The sequence below is a fragment of the Periplaneta americana genome, chromosome 17, assembly GCF_040183065.1.
Source record: "Periplaneta americana isolate PAMFEO1 chromosome 17, P.americana_PAMFEO1_priV1, whole genome shotgun sequence".
In the NCBI taxonomy this organism is placed as follows: Eukaryota; Metazoa; Arthropoda; class Insecta; order Blattodea; family Blattidae; genus Periplaneta; species Periplaneta americana.
The window spans coordinates 117,355,000-117,377,294 of NC_091133.1; the positions used below are offsets into that span (position 1 = coordinate 117,355,000).

At 35.9% G+C, this 22,295-nt stretch overlaps 1 protein-coding gene across 1 annotated transcript in view; it reads left to right on the top strand.

The window, feature by feature from the left end:
* The window catches only part of LOC138693232 (uncharacterized), an 82,884-nt gene extending 63,377 nt beyond the window's left edge, over nucleotides 1-19,507 (top strand). The window contains exon 3 of the mRNA XM_069817030.1: nucleotides 10,892-19,507. Within this exon, the coding sequence (XP_069673131.1) occupies nucleotides 10,892-15,346 (4,455 nt within the window). The 3' untranslated portion in view covers nucleotides 15,347-19,507. The remainder of the gene's footprint in view (nucleotides 1-10,891) is intronic.
* Nucleotides 19,508-22,295: the final 2,788 nt, after the last annotated feature.

The following is a 22,295-nucleotide window of genomic DNA, read 5'->3' on the forward strand; positions in this document are numbered from 1 at the left end:
TAATTAAATAAATAAATAAATAAATAACTAAATAACTAAATAAATAAATAATTAAATAAACAAATAATTAAATAAATAAATAACTAAATAAATAAATAATTAAATAAATAAATAACTAAATAAATAACTAACTAAATAAATAATTAAATAAATAACTAAATAAATAGTTAAATAAATAACTAAATAAATAAATATTTAAATAAGTAAATAATTAAATAAATAAATAATTAATTAAATAAATAAATAATTAAATAAATGAATAAATAAATCTGCTGGAGCAAGATCTGGAGAATATGATGGCTGTGGAATTGTGTTGTGCGAGGAATTCGCTGACCAAGAGCGACAGATGTCATGTCATGATGAATAACCTAATTCTGTCCTTGCCACAAATTGGGTCTTTTTTGTCGAATTGCATCACGAAGACGTCGAAGAATTGCAACATTCGTCTCCTTACTGACAACTCGACCCTCAGGAATAAACTCGAAATTTACGAGAGCCTAGATATCGAAGAGCACTCCAAGCATTACTTTCCCCTTTGATCGGTCGGCACACTGAGTCTATACGCCTGGAGGTTAGGTCACATACCACACGGACAAGGCAGAGAAGTTGCCTATAGAGCACGGCGTTGCCACCGGAAGTTCCGGTACTTTTTGACTCTACGTTCCGGTACTTTTTGACTCTACTAGTATTTCCCACGTGGTCAGTGCTCAATAGCTCTCTTGACGCCATTCGTTGTGCACACAATGTCAGCTAGTAATACGTTTTGCGTTTCATTCTATGTCCATTTTTGTGTTGTTTTTATAACTTCGGGTTAGTCGTCAATTTAATGTTTTAACGTCAGCAGGAATCTCGCATCAGCTGAGCGCGTGGTCGCCCATTTTGTCAACATACCGCTGTAGTTCTAAGCATGGCCGCTTAACTGTCATGACCAATTTTAGTAGAAACAAGTATAGCTTGCATTGAACTTGAAACTCACGTTTTAAAATCTTGTCAGTTCTTTATCAATATGAAATATTCTTTGACAAATATTTTTCATTCAACATACTGATCAATCTTTGACAAATATTCTTGTTGGGAGAAAAAAAGTTGTCGTGTGCAAATGTATTAATTTTCGTCTATCGCTGAAATGCAGTTGACCACGGTGGTCCAGAATATAGAAATGTGCAACAATTATATAGTTTAACAATGAATTTAAGTTATTAAAATGATAATAAATTTAGGTATAATATAAAATTTTCAATTTCTGAAGAAAAAGACATAAACAATATGAAATACAACAAATATTTAGTAAACAACAATGGTGTAACATATTAATTAATTAGGAAAGTATAAAAGTATCGTTTATTATACTGTATCAGTGATTATTTCACGGAAGAAAAATTACCGTGAAACCTAATTCTATCAAGATTTTATGCACAAATTTTGTAACATCTCCTCTGGCTCCAAACAATAAACCGTATATTTTCCAATTGTGCTTGAAGACAGGGGAGATAAATCCCCATAAATAGGCCTACCTCTCTTCTCTTGATCAACTTATTTCGACTTGCATAATAATTTCTTAGTTTACTTTGGTTTCTGGTTTTATATAGAGTTTATTATAAAACAACCTCCTGAATTTACAGGCTGCCGAAAAAGACAAGGTAAGCAAAAACAACGGGAATAAAAACTTAGGATTTAAGTGTGAACGACCGCAGAGAATCAGAAACTTTTATCATCCAGTCTGCTGTCAAAAAATCTGAAAGTTAGAATTTATAAAACAGTTATATTACCGGTTGTTCTTTATGGTTGTGAAACTTGGACTCTCACGTTGAGCGAGGGATATAGGTTAAGGGTGTTTGAGAATAAGATGCTTAGGAAAATATTTGGGGCTAAAAGGGAAGAAGTTACAGGAGAATGGAGAAAGTTACACAATGCAGAGCTGCACGCATTGTATTCTTCACCTGACATAATTAGAAACATTAAATCCAGACGTTTGAGATGGGCAGGGCATGTAGCACGTATGGGCGAATCCAGAAATGCATATAGAGTGTTAGTTGGGAGGCCGGAAGGGAAAAGACCTTTAGGGAGACGTAGATGGGAAGATAATATTAAAATGGATCTGAGGGAGGTGGGATATGATGATAGAGAATGGATTAATCTTCCTCAGGATAGGGACCAATGGCGGGCTTATGTGAGGGCGGCAATGAACCTCCGGGTTCCTTAAAAGCCAGTAAGTAAGTAAGTAAGTAAATTATGCGTCACATTAGATTTGAGTGAGATTCATGGATATACATTATAATATTCTGTGTGAAATTGAAGTGCTCAGTGCGCCCAGAGGCCACCAATGCTGCTACACTATGAGCCGTTGCGACTGTACGCGTGACCTCGAGTTGCCTTGACTCAGTCACGCGTGGGGTAGAGGAGGATGATCCATCCGCCCAGCCCGTGTGCCACTTGTCTGCCTCTGGAGAGCAAAAAACGTTCAGGGTCTAGGCAGGCCCACCGCCTTGTCGTTTACTGTTATCGAAGATCGTTACACCGCGCGGCCCGTTTATCGAGAGCTTTCGGTACTGTTTTTATCACAAATAATAATTCAGTAGACTTCCTGGATCAGTGGTGAATAGTAGACTACAGAAAATGCCCATTTCGAGTGTCAAAATGGAGTAAAAAAAGAAAGGACATAGAATTATCCACAGGGACATCATACTTCAATTTTTATTGTACCTGAGTTTTTGAATGTACTTCACTCCCACCCCTTCTACTAATGAAGTTCAACCGTCCTCCACACAGATCCAAGACCGCATAAACAGCCACAGTAGCCTTACGGTCATAGTAAACAGTACGTTCCAAAAATATGTTCGCGTTTTCCAGTGACGAAAGAGCTTTCAATATTGCATCAGTTTCCATTTGCCTACGTTGCATCCCGGTTTCCCCCACCTACTTCTATTCGCCTCTCTGTAAATGCTAGTGGCTGGACTGTCTTAGCTCTTTTCTGAGAACATTAATTTCTGTTAGGAATTGGACGTCTACGTAATATTATACCCATACAACTGTTTAAAATAACTTAAATAAAAGGGCCTCGTTAAGTAATTAACCGTCACGTGATTTCCTCCCTTTCTACGACGCTGCGACGTAACCACTTGGATGGACAGTAGATAGCATGTCTAAGTAATTTTATCTTTTCGGATCGGGCAGAAGTGATGATTGAATTTACAGTACGTAAGGTCTCTTTTATAAGAGTAGGTACAGAATTATTTCAACATGAGTTACCGATACGAAGTACGGACCTGGTAATTGGAATTACGTACAATAGTCTATAGTACGATAATATGCACATTAGAACTGAAGCCTGTATCGAAATGAACGGCCACCATTTTCAAAAATGTGTTTAAATATCCATATTATGATTATTTTTCAATTTAACTTCATTCTCTATAATGTACGCTAATGTGCTGTAGACAGTATAATATACACTGCATAATGAATACGTCCGCATGGACAGCTCAGTTCGTGAGTAAAAACACTCATTGTTAATACTGTACTGTATTTTGATTAAACAAAAACCTAATGAAAATTATCAAACTCAAAATCGCGATATTTCCTAGTTTACGTAAATGGATGAAATACTTTTCTTCCTTCCTATACCTAGTAAAGTGATTTGTTTGTATATTACGCCAGTATCATCTAACTCCACTCATGGAAGGGGTAGCAAACGGTGTTTCCGGTTCTTATTCGCTGATCCAAAGGTATAGCCAGGTTAATATTAGAAATGTTAGTAAAAATAAAATGATGTCCCTGTATAATACTGTGGATAAATATTTATTTATTTTATTTATTTATTTATTTATTTATTTATTTATTTATTTATTTATTTATTTATTTATTTATTCTGGTGTAGTTAAGGCCATCAGGCCTTCTCTTCCACTACACCAGGAATACAAATACAATAACAGAAATAAAAAGGAAAAAAAACACTATAAACGAAGTAAAGTCACACAAAAATATACACAGGTTGCAGTCGCACAAACTTTAAATGAGTGATTAAGTATAATTAATTGTATCCTAATTAACTAACATAAACAAGAAACTTGCGATTTTAATCTGGAGTAAAAAAAATATATAGAGTGTCAATGAATTTTCGTTGAGTATCGAGGGATTTTAGACGAGCAACTTACGATACGGAACCCATCCGTGGTCACCGTCATAAAGTATCTATGGTATAAGACATTAAAGTGATTACAATTTTGTATACGTAAATTAGGATTGTCAACTGATGAATATATCGTCGTTCTTCCTGCAATAACTCCTATATGACATTTCCGCTACGACCTGACCGGGGATCAAATCCGGGCCTCCTGGACGAAGACCAACGCAATAATTCTTGAGCCACAGACACCGTTTGCAGGCTTTGTGAATGAGACAGTTCTAGATGACGTAGGGGCAGCATTCGAGAAACATCCGCACCTGTGTTACACGCGATATTCCTCTTTTTCTGCTTGCTGTAGGCAAAACAACAACTCTGAAGTATCGTGGAACGTTATGCCTCATCTGTGGTTTTAAAAGCTCACTTTAGCATCTGGCCACTGCAGAAAGGGTCGTTGCCCATTGCAAAAGCGGTCAAGGAATGCTGGAGTAGACTCTTGAAGCCAGTGCGAAACTGTCGGTGCATAAAACCCACTAAATAGGTAGTACAGGGTGTTTCAGGGAGAATAGTCAGGGTTGGGCGCATAAATGATTTTTTATTTTATTTTATTGGGTTATTTTACGACGCTGTATCACATCTCAGGTTATTTAGCGTCTGAGTGAAATGAAAGTGATAATGCCGGTGAAATGAATCCGGAGTCTAGCACCGAAAGTTACCCAGCATTTGCTCGTATTAGGTTGAGGGAAAACCCGGGAAAAAACCTCAACCAGGTAACTTACCCCGACCGGGATTCGAACCCGGACAACCTGGTTTCGCAGCCAGACGCGCTAACCGTTACTCCACAGGTGTGGACCCTCGCGTAAATGATACCACACCTATTACACGTAATTTACGTCGCGTAGAAAAACTAATATTTTACACGATTTTGTACGCGACTCGATAAATTATTTTCATGGAAGTAAATTAATTTCAAGTTTTGTAAGAATAAAACTAAGATCACAATCAATGACGCCAACTTTTGGAAAACATTCGGCGCGCTTGAACAGTTGAGTTATAGCCTAGATCATATATACTCAGATTGCTCGGTCTTATAGGCTTTGACGGTAACAACTTTTGTCAGGTTTACTATGCTGCCATCTAGTTGTTACGTAAGGAGTCACGTCATAACTCCCATTTGAATTGCATTAGCGACTGTACTGCCATCTCGTGTTCGTTTGTTATAAAAAGTGAAGCTGATACACTGTTAATATAAATTAATTTTATTTCCTACAATATATCTGTCTACAAAATTCAATAATAAATGAACGAACGAATAAATAAATAAATAAATAAATAAATAAATAAATAAATAAATAAATAAATAAATAAATAAATAAATAAATAAATAAATAACTTAAACTCTCCAGCAATATTCTTAATACTTGTGCCATTTGCAAGGCGTTGAATAATATTTACTTCCTCAGAAATGCTCAAACGTGAACTTTATATTATGACAATATGCCTTACTGGTATGTAGGAGCTTGGATTTTCGTCATAACAGACCACGTTGTACAGTTTTGCTACTTTCTTTAGACCCAATCTCATTCTACTAAATAGGCGGAATAGTGTAATAATAATAATAATAATAATAATAATAATAATAATAATAATAATATCTTCTGATTGAGGTTCTGGCTGATATGTTACATCTATTGGGTAGTAAGAATAAAGCTTAAGTACTTTCTCAAGATTTATACTTTTGAGTATGAGCACTTCCTGTGATTATATACTCGTAACCACTAGAACATACTCATATTCGTAACAATAAAGACATTCTACCTAACGCGAATATATACTCATCTCTACAGCCTTCTTGATCGTTTAAAAGTTAGTATGTGCTCGTTTCACCTATCCTCTTCGACCACATTGCACCGTGATGCTCAGTTTTTTTTCTTTTTTTTTTAATAGACTTTCACATGCTATCCGCATGCTATAGTGGTTTGTGTTTTGCTTTTTATAAATAAATAAATAAATAAATAAATAAATAAATAAATAAATAAATAAATAAATAAGCAAATAAACGAATTAATTAATTAATAAAATAAATAAATTAAATAAACAAACAAATAAGTAATGAAAAAGAGAGTGAATCAGATAAGTGACGCTAATAAACAGGAAACATGAATATAGTACTGGGAAATCGTCATTACGGGATGTTGGATAGAAATTACAATCCATTTCTAGAATTCCAGTTATGCTAAATCTATTTTTTATTATAGAGAGTTATATATATAATTTAAAGTTACAAGTAATTGCATTTTGCAATTCAAATTTTACGAAATAAACTGTAATTGTTAATTATATTTAACAATACAATCTAACCTTATAATTTGATAGCCATTCATATTTTTATAGGTTATGTTTTTTATGAATAACACTTTTGTGAAGCGTTAAAGGCTTCTGAAGTTCACAGCTTTTTCTATATTTTTCCTTGATGTACTACATCGTTCATAAATTCTGCCATTTTTTTTTTATTTAACTTTAAACTGAACACAAATCAACAAATATTCAGGACTGAGCCTGCTACAAACCATACTCAGAATAACATGAGAACGAACTTGTAAATATGAGAATATACTAGCTTTTATTCTTATCAAGCATGAGTATATATTCTGTACAAGATGGACACTTGAGTATATGCTACTATGATTCCATGTTATGAGTATGTAATCAAAAATGAGTAGGTACTCAAATGTTTTTATTCTTACTAACAAGAGTATATACTAAAAAAAAAGTCCAGTATGTACTATATACTCATGTTTATTCTTACCACGGATTATCAGGCAGTACATTTCACTTGACGATATGTGCCAAAGGAAGAACAATTGTTTGCATGCATCTGAAGCCTGACTAGTGTAATATGTAGCTAGTCGGCGATGTATGCAATGGAGGGAGAAATGAACTGGCCATCCTGCCCCATTTTTTCCTGGCCTAGTTGCCTCATAAGTGGTTTCTTTTTGGTATCACTTATGATGTCTTTGGACAGTTGACTAAACAACAACAACAACAACAACAACAACAATAATAATAATAATAATAATAATAATAATAATAATAATAATAATATTGAACATAGTTTTTGTGTCGTTATTAGAATAATTGTATTTCGGTAGTTGATACACCTGACGTGCCAAGAATTGAAAGGCTGAAGGACAGAGATTTAGAAAGATAAAAATACAAACATAACAAATGTTTTTCTTGTTCTGGAAATCATTCCAACATGATATTTATTTGTATGCTGATACAGTTGACAATATTAAGGAAACATGATTTCTTAATTAATGTTTGTACACATAAAATGATCTGCAAAAAGTGAATATGTCCAAATGTTTTTCCTTTTTTCCCAAGAAACCATACAAAAGAGAACAGCGAAACTTTTTACCCAAGTTGGTAGATATGAGGTACCTGTATAAAATATGTCAGATTATTGTATTTTATGAGAAACGTGAGGGACAGGTTTTTTTCGTTTTCTGAAAAATTAATATTTTTTACTTGTCCGGTTTTTGCTATCAACCTTTCAATTAATGATAATATAGTAAGTGACTAAACATGTTTTCAGCCATCGGCGTGGCTCAGTCGGTTAAGGCGCCTGCCTGCCAGTCTGAAGTTGCGCTCGGGCGCGGGTTCGATCCCCGCTTGGGTTAATTACCTGGTTGGGTTTTTCCCGAGGTTTTCCCCAACCGTAAGGTAAATACTAGATAATCTATGGCGGATCCTCGGCCTTATCTCGCCAAATACCATCTCGCTATCACCAATCTCATTGACGCTAAATAACCTAGTAGTTGATACAGCGTCGTTAAATAACCAACTAAAAAAACATATTTTCGGTCTACAGACTTACACAGAACAAGGAAATCATATTATATTATGTGTGGATATGGATAATTTCTGCAAATCCCCCTTTTATTTAATATATTTTATTAGTGGTTCTTAAATTCAGCAATCATTGCTAACCCATCGGAATAACGAGAAAGACAGACTTTGGCACGAATCGGAGTCACGTGGTTATCTTTGTCTAGTCATGGCCATCTTAACAATCGCCTAATATAAATATATGTTCAAAGTTCTAAAAAAACAAAGGAATTGCTATATTAAACTCATGTTAAACGTGCATTTATATATAAACTTGTTCAATGTTAGCCATGTAATGACTATGTGACGTTGCGCCGTAGCCTTTCTCGTTAGCCACGTCGGAATAACCTGTGACGTCATAAGCATTCTTCGGTGAAAAAGTCCGACGAATTAGCGATGAATTATAAAATAGGCTCTTTGTTTTTTATTGTGTTCAGAGAAAAACTGGTTAAAGCCTCACAACATACGAGTATCTCCTCTAGCAGGCCTGGAAGTGGTGCACGAACTTCTCGTTTATTCTCATCTACAGCTTCAGGTTGTGAATATGCAGACGCATCCAGACTGCAACAATCAACTATGTAGAACGTTTGCAATTCACGTGCACACTGCTGCAACATGCAGCGTGGTGTATGTGAGTTCATTCCAGTTCTGCTTTGCGCCCAGTGGTTCTGGTAGCTCCTAATAGGCTGATTTCGTATTCATTGTGTGTCATGCATTGAAAAGAACAGAAAGAAAGAAACAAGGGCGTTGCATGATAGCAATATGTAGACACGAGTGCCACAAAAACGACACGTGCTATCTCTAACAGGCTACTTCTATCATTCGTTGTTCATAACAATCCAATTTCTTTATCATATTGTGAATAAATTTACTTACTTACTTACTTTTAAGGAACCCGGAGGTTCATTGCCACCCTCACATAAGCCCGCCATTGGTCCCTATCCTGAGAAAGATTAATCCAGTCTCTACCATCATATCCCACCTCCCTCAAATCCATTTTAATATTATCTTCCCACCTACGTCTCGGCCTCCCCAAAGATCTTTTTCCCTCCGGCCTCCCAACTAACACTCTATATGCATTTCTGGATTCGCACGTACGTGCTACATGTCCTGCCCATCTCAAACGTCTGGATTTTATGTTCCTAATTATGTCAGGTGAAGAATACAATGCGTGCAGCTCTGTGTTGTGTAACTTTCTCCATTCTCCTGTAACTTCATCCCTCTTAGCCCCAAATATTTTCCTAAGAACCTTATTCTCAAACACCCTTAATCTCTGTTCCTCTCTCAAAGTGAGAGTCCAAGTTTCACAACCATACAGAACAACTGGTAATATAACTGTTTTATAAATTCTAACTTTCAGATTTTTTGACAGAAGACTAGATGACAAAAGCTTATCAACCGAATAATAACACGCATTTCCCATATTTATTCTGCGTTCAATTTCCTCCCGAGTGTTCTTTTGCTACTAATGTTACCCCACCTGTTCTATAAAGACTAGTTACGTTCCATGTACCAAATCTTATAACCTTTTTCCTTTGCTGTGGTCGTGCCGGAGAATCAGTCCCATTCCGAGGCTTACTGTTAGGTTTCGTAACAAGCTGTTTTTTACGGTGATGGGTTGTTAGACCTTCGCCCAACCCCCAAGCTGGAGGACCACCCCTTATCGGCTGTCCACGACTGCTTATTCAATATATTCGCAGCTACCCTCATATCTGGAGGCCGTCCCCTCTATCTGCAACCTGAGGACGCGCCATGCCGTGGTGATAGGGACCCACAATACATGAATGAATTTACCGTTTGATTTATTTTCTTGAACTGTTATATTCCAAAGACTTACCGGTATTTAAAACAAATATGAACAAATGAAAGTTCTATTTCTTTAAAGGTATATGTACGTGAACGACCAATTACTGACAATATTTTTCAAACCAGTTTTATCAGAATATGAAAAAAAAAAAAAACAAAAACAAAACAAAAAATTTCTGCAGTTACGTCATTTGGTAACCATAACATTGTTATGGTCTCTACGACATCTTTAATATTTTTCCTGCGCGTAATAAACACTTATTTCTGAAAAGTAGACTACTCTCAGACATGTAGAGTTGTTTATTTTAATACAATTAATTTTTAATTTGTCCTATATAAAATATATTAAAATTTACATAATATTTTGTGACCTAATTTTTATATTTTCAAAGAAATGATCATTATTGTAGTCTATAGATCTAGATTCATTTTCCGGGCTGAGAGGCCATAGTCTATTGGTTGGTTTTATACCAGACGTTTCGTCTGCAACTGCGGCAGACATCTTATTGTAGTCTACCTTTTGCATAAATGCATGTTAAATCAGTGTACAAAATTTCAGAATTCTATCTCTAATGGTTGTGGAGTTATGAAATAATATGTGTGAAAATGTTCAAATTTTGGAAAATTTAAGTTAAAGTAAAAAGTGAATTCTTAAAAATATTATTAGTAACCTTTTTATACTTCTATCAGATATTTAAGTTCTAATAAGTCTTGTTGTGGTACCTTGTAATTTTTACCCAATTGTGATGTCATTTCCTTATAAAATTTTAGAAATTTAGAGCCTGCATTTTCTGATAATATTTCTGGTCGTTCACGTACATATACCCTTAATAAATTGACTACTGGTAAATTTTTCTATGTTCCATTTTACATAGACTGCCTCTCTTGTTAAATAAGATCTGAATTATTGTATCTTTTGCTATCTGTCCCACTTCTTCCCCCCCCCCTCTCACCAGTATAATATAAATCCCTCCTGGGGGAAAACTTTTGAATCCAACACTGCATATATTCGTATACTTCATAGAAGACAGTTGTTACAACCCATTAAACATTAATTTAATTTGCTTACAGATGGCGCTATTTGCAGTCTTCGTGATGCTGCTGATAACAGGCTGTTGCATTGCAGATTCTGGCACGGAGCACGCAATGCTAGAAGAGGAAGAAGATGACATTACATCGACAACAATGGTGGGGAAAACTGAAAAGTCTGCGTCATATGAGAAAGACTTGCCAGAAGCATCTCCTTTATTATCAGAAAATTCAGGCTATAGAATGCCTGGATTGTATGATCTCAATGGCGGGGAACCATTCTATCTCGAGAAAGACCCCATTACAGGTAAAGTGGACTTCGGCACGAGGACGCAGCCATTAAGGAAAACCAGCAACATGGACCACACGTCTCTCCCCAGCAGAGACTCAATAGAGGGCGAGCCCTCGCTCAAAAACCATAAGATATCTGAATCGGACATAGCGTCTGATGATTATTACTATGATGAAGAAGAGGAAGGCGACAAAATAGACAGAAAGGACACTACATTCAGTGATATTCGGAGAGATTATCCTCCCACAATAAACGATGTGAATACCAATCATAAATATCAAAATGATCACAGTAATAAATTTCCTCTTATATCTAGCTCTTACGCCAACACCAAAGTTCAGGGAACTGCTGTGGGAATAAACAGAAATCATCGCCCACTGACAACGAGTTCCACACATTCTCCATCCTACTACACTCTAAGACCTCAGCCAACTCTCCCGACATACAGTGTGCCATCTCGGGGCACGGTCAAATACAAACAGTCCGACGAGACAAAGCCCACCACCACCACCACGCAGAGTTATACCGAAACACGTCCATCACCCAGTCCTTACCCTTCAACCAACCCACCACCTTCCACCAAAACCACAGAGCAGCCAAGTTTCTATTACGAAGAAGAAGCAAATGAAGATTACGATACAGAATCGCCTACTGGTTTTAGTTTGTCAGAGCTCTTCGGGTACGGGAAACCGTCTTCAAAACCAGAAGAGAAGAAACCTCAGCAGGAAGATAATCCAAAACAAAGCCTACACCAAGACTCACTTCCATTCACAACACAATCTCCTCAAACATCTCTGTCCACAACTACAAGGCGTGAAGAAATCAGCTTTGAAGATAGGCACCAAGTGACTGTACAAACAACGAATAAGCCCGTGACTTCACAAACTCCTGGTATAATTTACAGCGAAGTCCCCAGTGCTGCACGTCCTCAACCAATCGCAACGTCTCTGCCTATAAATATTGAGGAGCATCAGCCGCATAAGCACAGACCGGTTCTTCATCAGCCTGTATCCTCTGGCGCTGATTTTGATCCAAAGCAATCAGATGACGCAACACTTAAAACACCTACAGTCCAAAACGCCACTCAACAAAGCAAGCCGACATATCTGACAGTGTCATCCAATGTTCAAAACCGTCCTACAAGCGGACTTATTGGTAATAAACCAATTAGTAATAGCCCTTATGGAGAATTTGCAGAGGAACCATTCAGACCAATATTTGGCCCAGTTCAATTTGAAAACAGACCTCCATTACAACGTCCAGAATCTCCACAATTGTCTTCCACAGACAAAAATATAAACACTAACAATCCCATTCACGTCTCGAAACCCGTGGTAGTTGATGACGTCATTAAGTCGAAGATACCACAAGAATCTCCATCGAGATGGAACTATCCTGTTAATGAGGGCATATCCCCTTTTTTCCAACTTCCACCATCCTATCATAGGAATCAGGATTCAGTTCCTACAATTAGTCCTCCAAGAATTCCAGGAGTCGAACCTCCAAGACCAACCCTTCAGTATCCTCCTTTTAGAAATATAACTTCCCCACAGCGAAAACCACCACTTCTTCCACATCCGCCAAACCCTGTAGTAAATATTATACCAGATCGTGGCAATGATCATCAGAGACCAGTGCCTTCGGAGTTTCATGAGGTCTGGACAGAAAACAATAAAAAGAATGGAGGAGGACACGTGCCTTCAGAGTTTCATGAAGTCTGGACAGAAAACAATAAAAAGAATGGAGGAGGACACGTGCCTTCGGAGTTTCATGAAGTCTGGACAGAAAACAATAAAAAGAATGGAGGAGGACACGTGCCATCAGAGTTTCATGAAGTCTGGACAGAAAATAATAAAAAGAATGGAGGAGGACACGTGGTTTTTCCTGACAGTCGTCCAGAATTATCTAGACCACAGGATGAAGGTCTTAGAAATCCAATAACAACAGTGACTGTTCAAACTAAAATAGATTCGATTGGAAAGGAAGAAAGTAGTTACCAACTTCCGCCAAAACAACGACCTGGACATGAGGAAATGAAACCTGCACCAAACCAACAAAGACCACCAACTTCAACACACACCCTTTCTCGCCCAGTAAGCCAAAGTGGACCTCCCATTCCACACAGAGACTTTGTAGATGAACCTTCACAAGAACTGAAGCCCCCAGCAGAGCCTGATAATGTGAGGAAGCATGTTGAGAACTATCCCCGACCACAGTGGGAATCCCATGTAACAGGACAGCACCAGTATCTTCCGCATGACTCCTCTCATATTGCGAGACCGAAACATGATGCACCACAGGCACAATTTGGACAAAGTTCTTCCAATTTTGGCAATGGGTATCGGGGCCGCCCAGGTTACCCACCCGAGAACACACACAAGGGGAACAGGCCTCAACAGCATCCAAACATTCGCAGTCAGGATTCCAACCTTCCCAACATCCTACCACAATTTCGACCAAATGCAAAATTAGGCCATGTTCACCCAGAAGGTGGCGGTAGAATTCAAGTACATCCCTACTATGGTTCTCAGCGTCAGCCTTTGCTTGAAAGACCTAACAGACGTCCTCAACACCACGAATACATGGGGCACCTGTATCCTCGCCCACCTCCACAGTACAGAAGGGTGAATCGTAACGATAGTCCTGTGCCTCCAGAAGGCTTCAATAAAGTCGAGGATATGTTTCAATTTGAAAAATATCCTCCTCAGCAAAGACCATTGGTCCATCGAAGAACTGGTCCTCATGTTACAGATATGGATGCATCCCGTCCACAAGTTTCAACATTGCAAATGATGCAACAAGGATCTAATTCACATTTTATTCCTAGACCACTGACTGCTAGGGATGATTTCCCTGATACAAATGATGAAATGAAGCCCCCTTTCCAAGTTAAGTATCCTTCAGGATCTTCAATAAATACTGAAACATCTGAAAAACAACCTGTATTCGTAGTATACCCAATAAATTCTACTCCTTTGAATAGTGGAACCAGCAACTCACAAAATAATGGTGTTGTTGTTGGTACTCGAGGCCCTCAACGACCCTTACCGCCTTCAAATCTGAACCCTGACAGTAGTTCAGCAGAAGAAATGTTGCACAACAAACAGCAGAAGCCATTACTTCAACTGGCTTCAGACAGACTTGACAATCCTTCATTTCAGTCACAAAGTCCGACAGCATTGCCCTTGAAATCAGATTTTCCATATCCACTAGAAAAACCAGATGCGTTCACAGATACTACTAATAATAACGACAATGAAAAAGAATATGACGTAGACAAAAAAGAAATTTCGACAATATTAGACAGCATTACGCCAAGTAGTAATGACAGGTATGATCATGAATTTTCACTTACAAATGATGATATAGAAGCAGAGGTCCATAATAGTCACAATGATAATAATGATGAAGATGATACTGATATAAACATAATTCCTTACCTTCAGGATTATATGCCATTTGCCACCAAGAAACCACTTCCAGCAGTTAAATTGCAATCTGAAAAAAGTTCTTCTACAGTGCCTTCTAGTGTTATTACTATGGGATCTGTTAAAACTTCTACTAAGCCAGAAAAAGACAATCAGTGGACTACCATGACTGGCAATGGGCAACAGACGACTGTCAATACTGCAGCCTCAACTCCTGAACCACATTACTCATCACCGATATCTGTTGTCCTCAAAACAGTTCAACCACCAATGAGCAGTGTCCTACCTTCCCTCTCCACTGTTACCGAGTTCCCAAAATCTTCAATTACCACAGCACAAACAGGCCATCAGCAGGGATCTGCAGGCTCAGAATTCACAGTATCAGCTGTGATGCACACCCATTCCCAAGCTTTGAGCAACCATAGACCTGCAGATTCGTTGTCAACACCACCGACGCAACTGAACTTTCAAGCCCCTTTCCTAGCAAGTGCAAACATAGAAGCAGCACCAACAAACCAAGGATGGAGTGTTGTGGGAAGCGGGGACAAAATGAAGGCTGGTACTGTAGACAAAGCAGATTTCCACCATGATGAAATGGACGTCTCCGACACCAAACATGATAACCAGAGTAGTGAACCAAATAATTTTGATTTTGAGAATTTCAGACCACAGCTATATGGTGGATTTAAGCCAATATATACGTTTCCTGAAGAAAGTGGAGAAGGACAATCGAAATATCTTCACACCACAGAACGTCAAGAGAAGATGATTTTGTAAACTTCACAATATACTGTAGGATAAAATTGAACTAGATTGTGTGTTCAGATTTCGTTGGCTGTAGCTGCTCAAAACGAGATACAAAGAGGCTGGAGAATCCAAACAGAATAAATACCAAGCAGTATCGAAATCACATTACTTTTAGTAACTTACGATTTCTTGTATCAAGGAAAACAATTTCTAATTATTTAAGAATTTATCTTCCTCAACAAATGGATATAACTTAGAGACTTACTCTTACGCTACTATCTTTCTTCGTTGTCGTCTTCTTCTTCTTCTTTTTATTTAATTGTTTCTGTTTGAAAAGTTCCTTAATGTTTCCTATTTATTTTTCTGTTCAACATTCAAGCTTATCACATGTAACTTGTGTTACATATTGCAATGAAAGAAGCAGGATTACGAATTATTATGACAGACATTAATCTTATTTTGGACGAAGGTATATCTGATTTCACAGACGTTTACACTAGAACTGCATGCTGATTCACGAATACTTTGCATGTTTTGATGTTCAAGTGTCTAAATGGTCGAATGTTAAAACATAATAAGTATTTGACAATCATATCACTACCGGTAAATACATTTCATATGGGACATGGTGGTTGGGGAACATGGGAAATATAGTGGCTTGGAAATGGGACATGTTAAATTAATCTGTAGTAACACAACAAACACTCAGCGAGATTGCATTAGATGCAATGTAGAAAGTAGTGTTTGGACACAGTACATAAAATTTAGCTTTTATTATATCACACCATATGTTTTACGAAAATGTTTTGCAAGAACTCGATCTCTCTCAAATGAACATATTAAGTATATACATAGAATTGAATTTAAAATATACTGCTATACGGTATAAATAATATATATATGAATATTTCAAAAATTGAAAGTTAATTACATTTTAAGAGCTTGACGTCAAATAACATTATCGAAATACATACATGTTCATAGATTGAATATCTATATTTGAACTTTGAACTTTTTTTCTCCTGAAAATACGTGTTTAACTAGCTAATGTTAATTGACTCTAAACTTTTAGAATTGAAAGTAAAACAGTATTTATAATGATGATAACAATAATAAAATTATTGATGAAAAATAGTATAGCCATTGCTTTCATTGTTACCTACAAATTACGTAAAAGTCCATACACAACATTAAATTATTTATGTTAAAGTAACTTACACATAATTATTTAAATGCAAAAATTGTCAAAATGTAAATCAAATTGCTGGATATTTTATGTAACATCATCACATGTCATGCTATTCACAATACTTTCGCATTCATATTATTTTTACGCACATTCTATTATTATTAATTAGTTGTAAGTAAGAAATGTTATTCTGTCTTTCTTCCAGAATATGTTGAATGATTAAGATGTTAAGCATATAGCTGTAGCCTGCTATTTCAGATATAAGGATTTGATTATGTATGCAACATTTCCCATTATAATTCACTGCTTCTGAATGAATGATCTTAGAAGACAATAATTGATTACAAAACTGTATAACTACCGTACCATCATATTTAGACATACAGAGTTAAAAATGATTAAAAACTTACTGGTGTAAGTTAAATTTAGAAAATGTTTCAAAAATATAATATATTTGTATTTTTACGTTAGACATGGATTGTGGGCTTCTAATAAAATCTGTATTTATTGTTACAAGCACTTGAATAGGTTATAATCTGAAAAAAAAAAAAAAAATACTCCCATTATGTTCTATGGCATATGGCGAAGGAATTCTTGTAGACTATAGCTGAACTGTCTTCTACATAAGAGGTGTTATGTTAACTACCATTAACATAAACACTTAAATATTATACATTCATTTAAACTGATTCTATATACATAACACAGGTACAAGACCAAAATAATTTATTCAAACTGCATTACAAGCAAAGAAAAACTTTCAACTGGTCAGAATTTAGACTGTATGTTTATAATTGCACACTCAGTAAAGAATAATGAAAGAGAGAATGGAAAAGGATAACGAAGGCCTGAAAGCACATTAATTTTTAGATACTCTTCTTTAAGTTAAAGGAAAGTGACATCTTACATGGAAATTTTGTATTCAAGTAATGGTTTTATTAATTTTCTCTTATGCGATGAAGACAACACTTATGGTACAGTTCATCAATCTTTCTGAAGCATTTTTTCTCAATTTTCCGAGTGTGACAGGTTAGATAAATCTTCATGCATGGTACGAGTGCTTTTACAACTTCAGTTTAATAATAAGTTAATAATAATAATAATAATAATAATAATAATAATAATAATAATTTTATTGATCCTGTTGACTGATATACCATCATACAATGGACTCTAACAAAGGGAAGAACATTTTTAATGTACCGAAATCAAACATATCATTATAGGGAGGAAAAACAAAAATAAATCAAAGATATGATGGAGACATGAATGGTAGGACACAAGCAATGCAACATGAATTACGAGTACCGGTAACTTCGCACAAAGGAAGGAACGAGAAATTTCAAGAAAAGCAATATGCATACACGTGTTATGAATGCTGCTGAAGCAGAAGCGTGTAATTGCATTAGAGGTATGACAAGAAGACCAAGATATAACCTAAATTTACCGGAAAATATTTGAAGTGGCAGACAATATGGATTTCACTAACATTGAAGGCAGACCAGCTCGTGGACTGTACCTGTATTCTGAGGATTTCGATGAAAATAGAGGAAAATTACATTTACAAAATTACTTCCAATGATCATTAAAATAATAAACTGAAAATTTGTCGGTTATACTGTATGTAGACATCTTTTTGTAGACCAAGAACAGAGTAGACCTCATTTGTGTAGACATTTTCCTTTGGACATTTTGGTATCAGATCAGAAAACGAAGACATTCTGCCTGTAGAAATCAGTTTTATAGCCAAAGTGAATGTGTATCCATAATGATTTTGTAGATGTGTGATGTAAGGCAGAACCATCTAAAGATATGATATGCGAAGTTGATGGTTGGAGAGAATGCGTGGTGTGGTGGAGAGTGGAGCCAGTTTAGTATGACAACATAATCCACATGAAACTCATCCTATCATGGGTGCACAAAGTCTACAGGTACTTGTGCCCAAGTGCTTAGGGATAGATGATCCAAGTCTTGCCACATAAGGGCATCTGTCTGGACCTCTGTAACTCCAGTATTTTCATAATGTGTTGTAAGATATTTAATATTTTGTTTCCCGATATGTGGAACAGCGTTAAAATTACTGTAATTATCAATTGCACAGAAAAAAAATAAAGTACACGTGCAAAAGTTTTAAAATTATGCAGCAATTTTTCTTCACTCTCAACACAAAATATTGTAAATTCATTTTCTCATCATTATAAGTATCGATAACTACAAATGAAAGTGAATACAAAATTTCCCTACAAGGTAGGACACTTTTAATCCAGGCCATTTGTCGAAGTTCTCCCATTCTCAAATTCAGCATATAGAAATTTTGCACTAAATATCTGGTCACGTGCTGTTTTAATTTAAGTTTTTGTTTGTTTATTCCAGTACCGTACATTTTTAAACCAAACACTAATTTCTTAACAGAACAGAATTGTACGAGTACATACATAAGACTGGTTTTATTTCCATTTTCAACATATAGATACTTCTCGATATTACTTCATATTACACAGATGATTTCAGCCCTTTCTGGAGGGTAATTTACTTAATATTTCTGCAGCAAGAAATACCATGACTTTAATGTACTAATGTATTGGAGGATGTTTTAAGTGCTGCTCATATATACATATCTGACCGGAAAGTGTTGACTGTGAGAGTATGTTATTATGTATTTAATACCAAATAATAATTGTTATAAGTTAAGAATTATACCGGTAATAAAAAAGAATTGCCATACTGGATTAAAGACCTGCTATTAATCCAACATGGTGATATGTAGACTATTAATTTAATTTATTATAGGTAGTGAGGTAGTGGTGAAATTTCACATTCCTACACATGTTATGTAAGTGATGTGACAATATGAAAGTAAGTTGTGTGTTTTGTGTGAATGAATATTGAATAAGTTAATTTTCACCTGTGAGTATTACCCATTCGGATATGACCACTGATATTAATTCACTTGGATGTTATATTATTTTTCTGTATATTTAAATAAATAACTTACAAAAGAATTAAGATTTACTTCAATTTCAGTGCTATACCATATAAAAGTAAGATGTTTTACCTCTCCTCCTTCTCTTCTGCATTCATACATGTCCTGATGATATGCGCATGAAATGGCTTTTTATCTTCTCTGACTAAAGTTTTGCTAGGCTGAAAAGTATTGATGTTGTTGTTTTCTAATGCCAGGCTTTTGACAATAAAGTCATTTGACCTCTTGCACTCCAATATTTTTCAAAGATATTATCATGGTCAGTCAATGAAGCACAGATTTTGAGGTGTTCCGAATCCATTTCTTGGTTTGAGTTGCATAATGGGCAGTTAGGGGACTGATATATTCCAATTATATGTAGGTGTTTGGCCAAACAATCATGGCCTGTTGCCAATCTAAATGCAGCTACAGACGATTTTCGTGGTAAATCGGGAATTAACTGTGGATTATGATGCAGAGAGTTCCATTTTTTGTCTTGTGATTTTGTTATCAAATTTTGTTTGTTGAAGTCTAAGTATGTAGATTTAATAAATCTTTTCACAGAGTAATACGTAGATTTAGTAACAGGTCTGTAAGTAGCAGTGCTGCCATTTTTTGCTAATGCATCCGCATTCTCGTTTCCCAGGATTCCACAGTGGGATGGTATCCATTGGAATACAATTCTTTTATTGAGTGATATTAATGGAGAGAGCATTTTAGTTATTTCTGCTGTTTGAGATGAAGGTGTGTGTTTAGAGACTATTGATAGAATAGCTGCTTTGGAGTCTGACAATATAACTGAATTCTTAAATTTATTGATGTGGCATAGAAGATTCCTGAGACTTTCACTTATTGCAACGATTTCTCCATCAAAACTTGTTGTTCCATATCCAAGAGATCTATAAAGTGAGAAGAGACAGCACGTAACACCTGCACCGGCACCTTGTTCTCTGGAGATCAAGGATCCATCGGAGTATAAATGAAGCCAGTTTTGTGGAGGGTACCTAATATTAATTGTCTCTAAAGACAATTGTTTCATTATTTCAGTGTTTACTTCTGATTTCAGTATTTCTTCTGTTAAATTTAGATTATATTCTATATTTAATAGAGTTAAAGGGTTTGGTTTAATTTGTAAGTTTTCTTTTAAATTCGGGATATTGATTTTCTGTTTTAATTAGGCTGAAAAGTGTTCATTTTTTTATTATTCTGCTTTCAAAGTCTCTACTAAGGAACAAAGCATTTTTCGTATGCTAGTCATCTTATCTATGCATCTCTACACGTATGATATTTTCCTTATATGACTGGACGAATTTTCCTCATTTTCAATACTTAGGAGCCAATAATTTATCTGAGAAATAAGTTCATGACATAATTTCAGAAGTTTTACTCGAAAGATTGATCTGATATACCCCACAGTATGTAATATCTTCAATACAGAAGAAGAATCTCTAGGGTTCTAGAACACATACTACTAAACTGTAGGTACCTCTGTGACATTTCAGTTCAATTGAGAGATTTTTACTGAGGTAATAATAATAATAATACATATTATTATTATTATTATTATTATTATTATTATTATTATTATTATTATTATTATTATTATTATTATTACCTCAGTAAAAATCTCTCAATTGAACTGAAATTTCACAGAGGTACAAGAAAGGAAAAAAAAAAAAAAAATGGAGTAAGCTGATTAAATCTAATCACCACTGACAATGAATATATTTTAGGAGCCATTTTTCAATGTCTCAATTTTTTTCAGGCCACCAGTCACCGGTTCAAAATTCTAGTGAGCAAAAGTAGATACTGTGGTGGACAAAAACAGAATTATTCTAGACTTCCTCGGAATGTACTGGTACCAGTTTCCTCTGCCATAATTCTACTAATTATGTATCAACGTCTCATTACTGTCATCCTACGAGGAAGTACGAAGCATTGCCAGCCAACACTGACAAAGAGAACAAGGTAAGACAGGCCCAACATACACACTTGGGACACTATCACAGGTTCTTTTGGTACAAAACCTCAAGCCCCTAATCTACTCCTTATCAGAGCTCAGTGAATTGTACATCACTTAAGTCATCTAAGAACCTGGACGAATTTGATGCTCGAAATTGAAATGCTTCTGATGATGGTCATGTTGGGCCGAAATATTTCCACCACAGATCATCATAATTTTTCGAGATCAGGACAGTGACACAGTTGGGGTTTGTGTCACATATATTCCGCGCCCCCTTAAGCATGGATTGGTGAGGGAGGTGTTATTCTACATAAGATTAATACCGGTATAACTGATTTTAAATCATTACATTTAACAACTTCATCTACAGAAATACCGTATATTACATTCATGATTGCCTTAAACATTTTCAATCATCAGTTTTTAATCTTACTTAGAATAGGGTGACCAGACGTCCCGTTTTCAACGGGATTTTCCCTTTTTTCCGCCTCTTGTCCCCTGTCCCGAGAAAAGTATGCTCGGGGTGAATCAAAGCTTCGAAAAATCGCCATCTCTGACTGATCATTCGTAATCATTTTTGGGCGAATAGGATACGTCCCACACGGCACCCATATATCAAGTTCATGGATCAGAGGAGTGTGGAGAATCATTAATCGTAGCCTTGGGTACGACATCAGTTTTCTTGAGTGTATTAGTTATGTTTAGAAACTCGTTTGCACACAATGGAAGGGTTCCTTCGGAATATACGGTACCTATACGGAAGGGTTCCATTTGAGAAGCATTATAGAAACAGTTTTGCAATGTTTTGCTAAATTACCGTTTTGTTTAAATAAGAAGCATAAGTTTATATGTGTATCGGATGAAA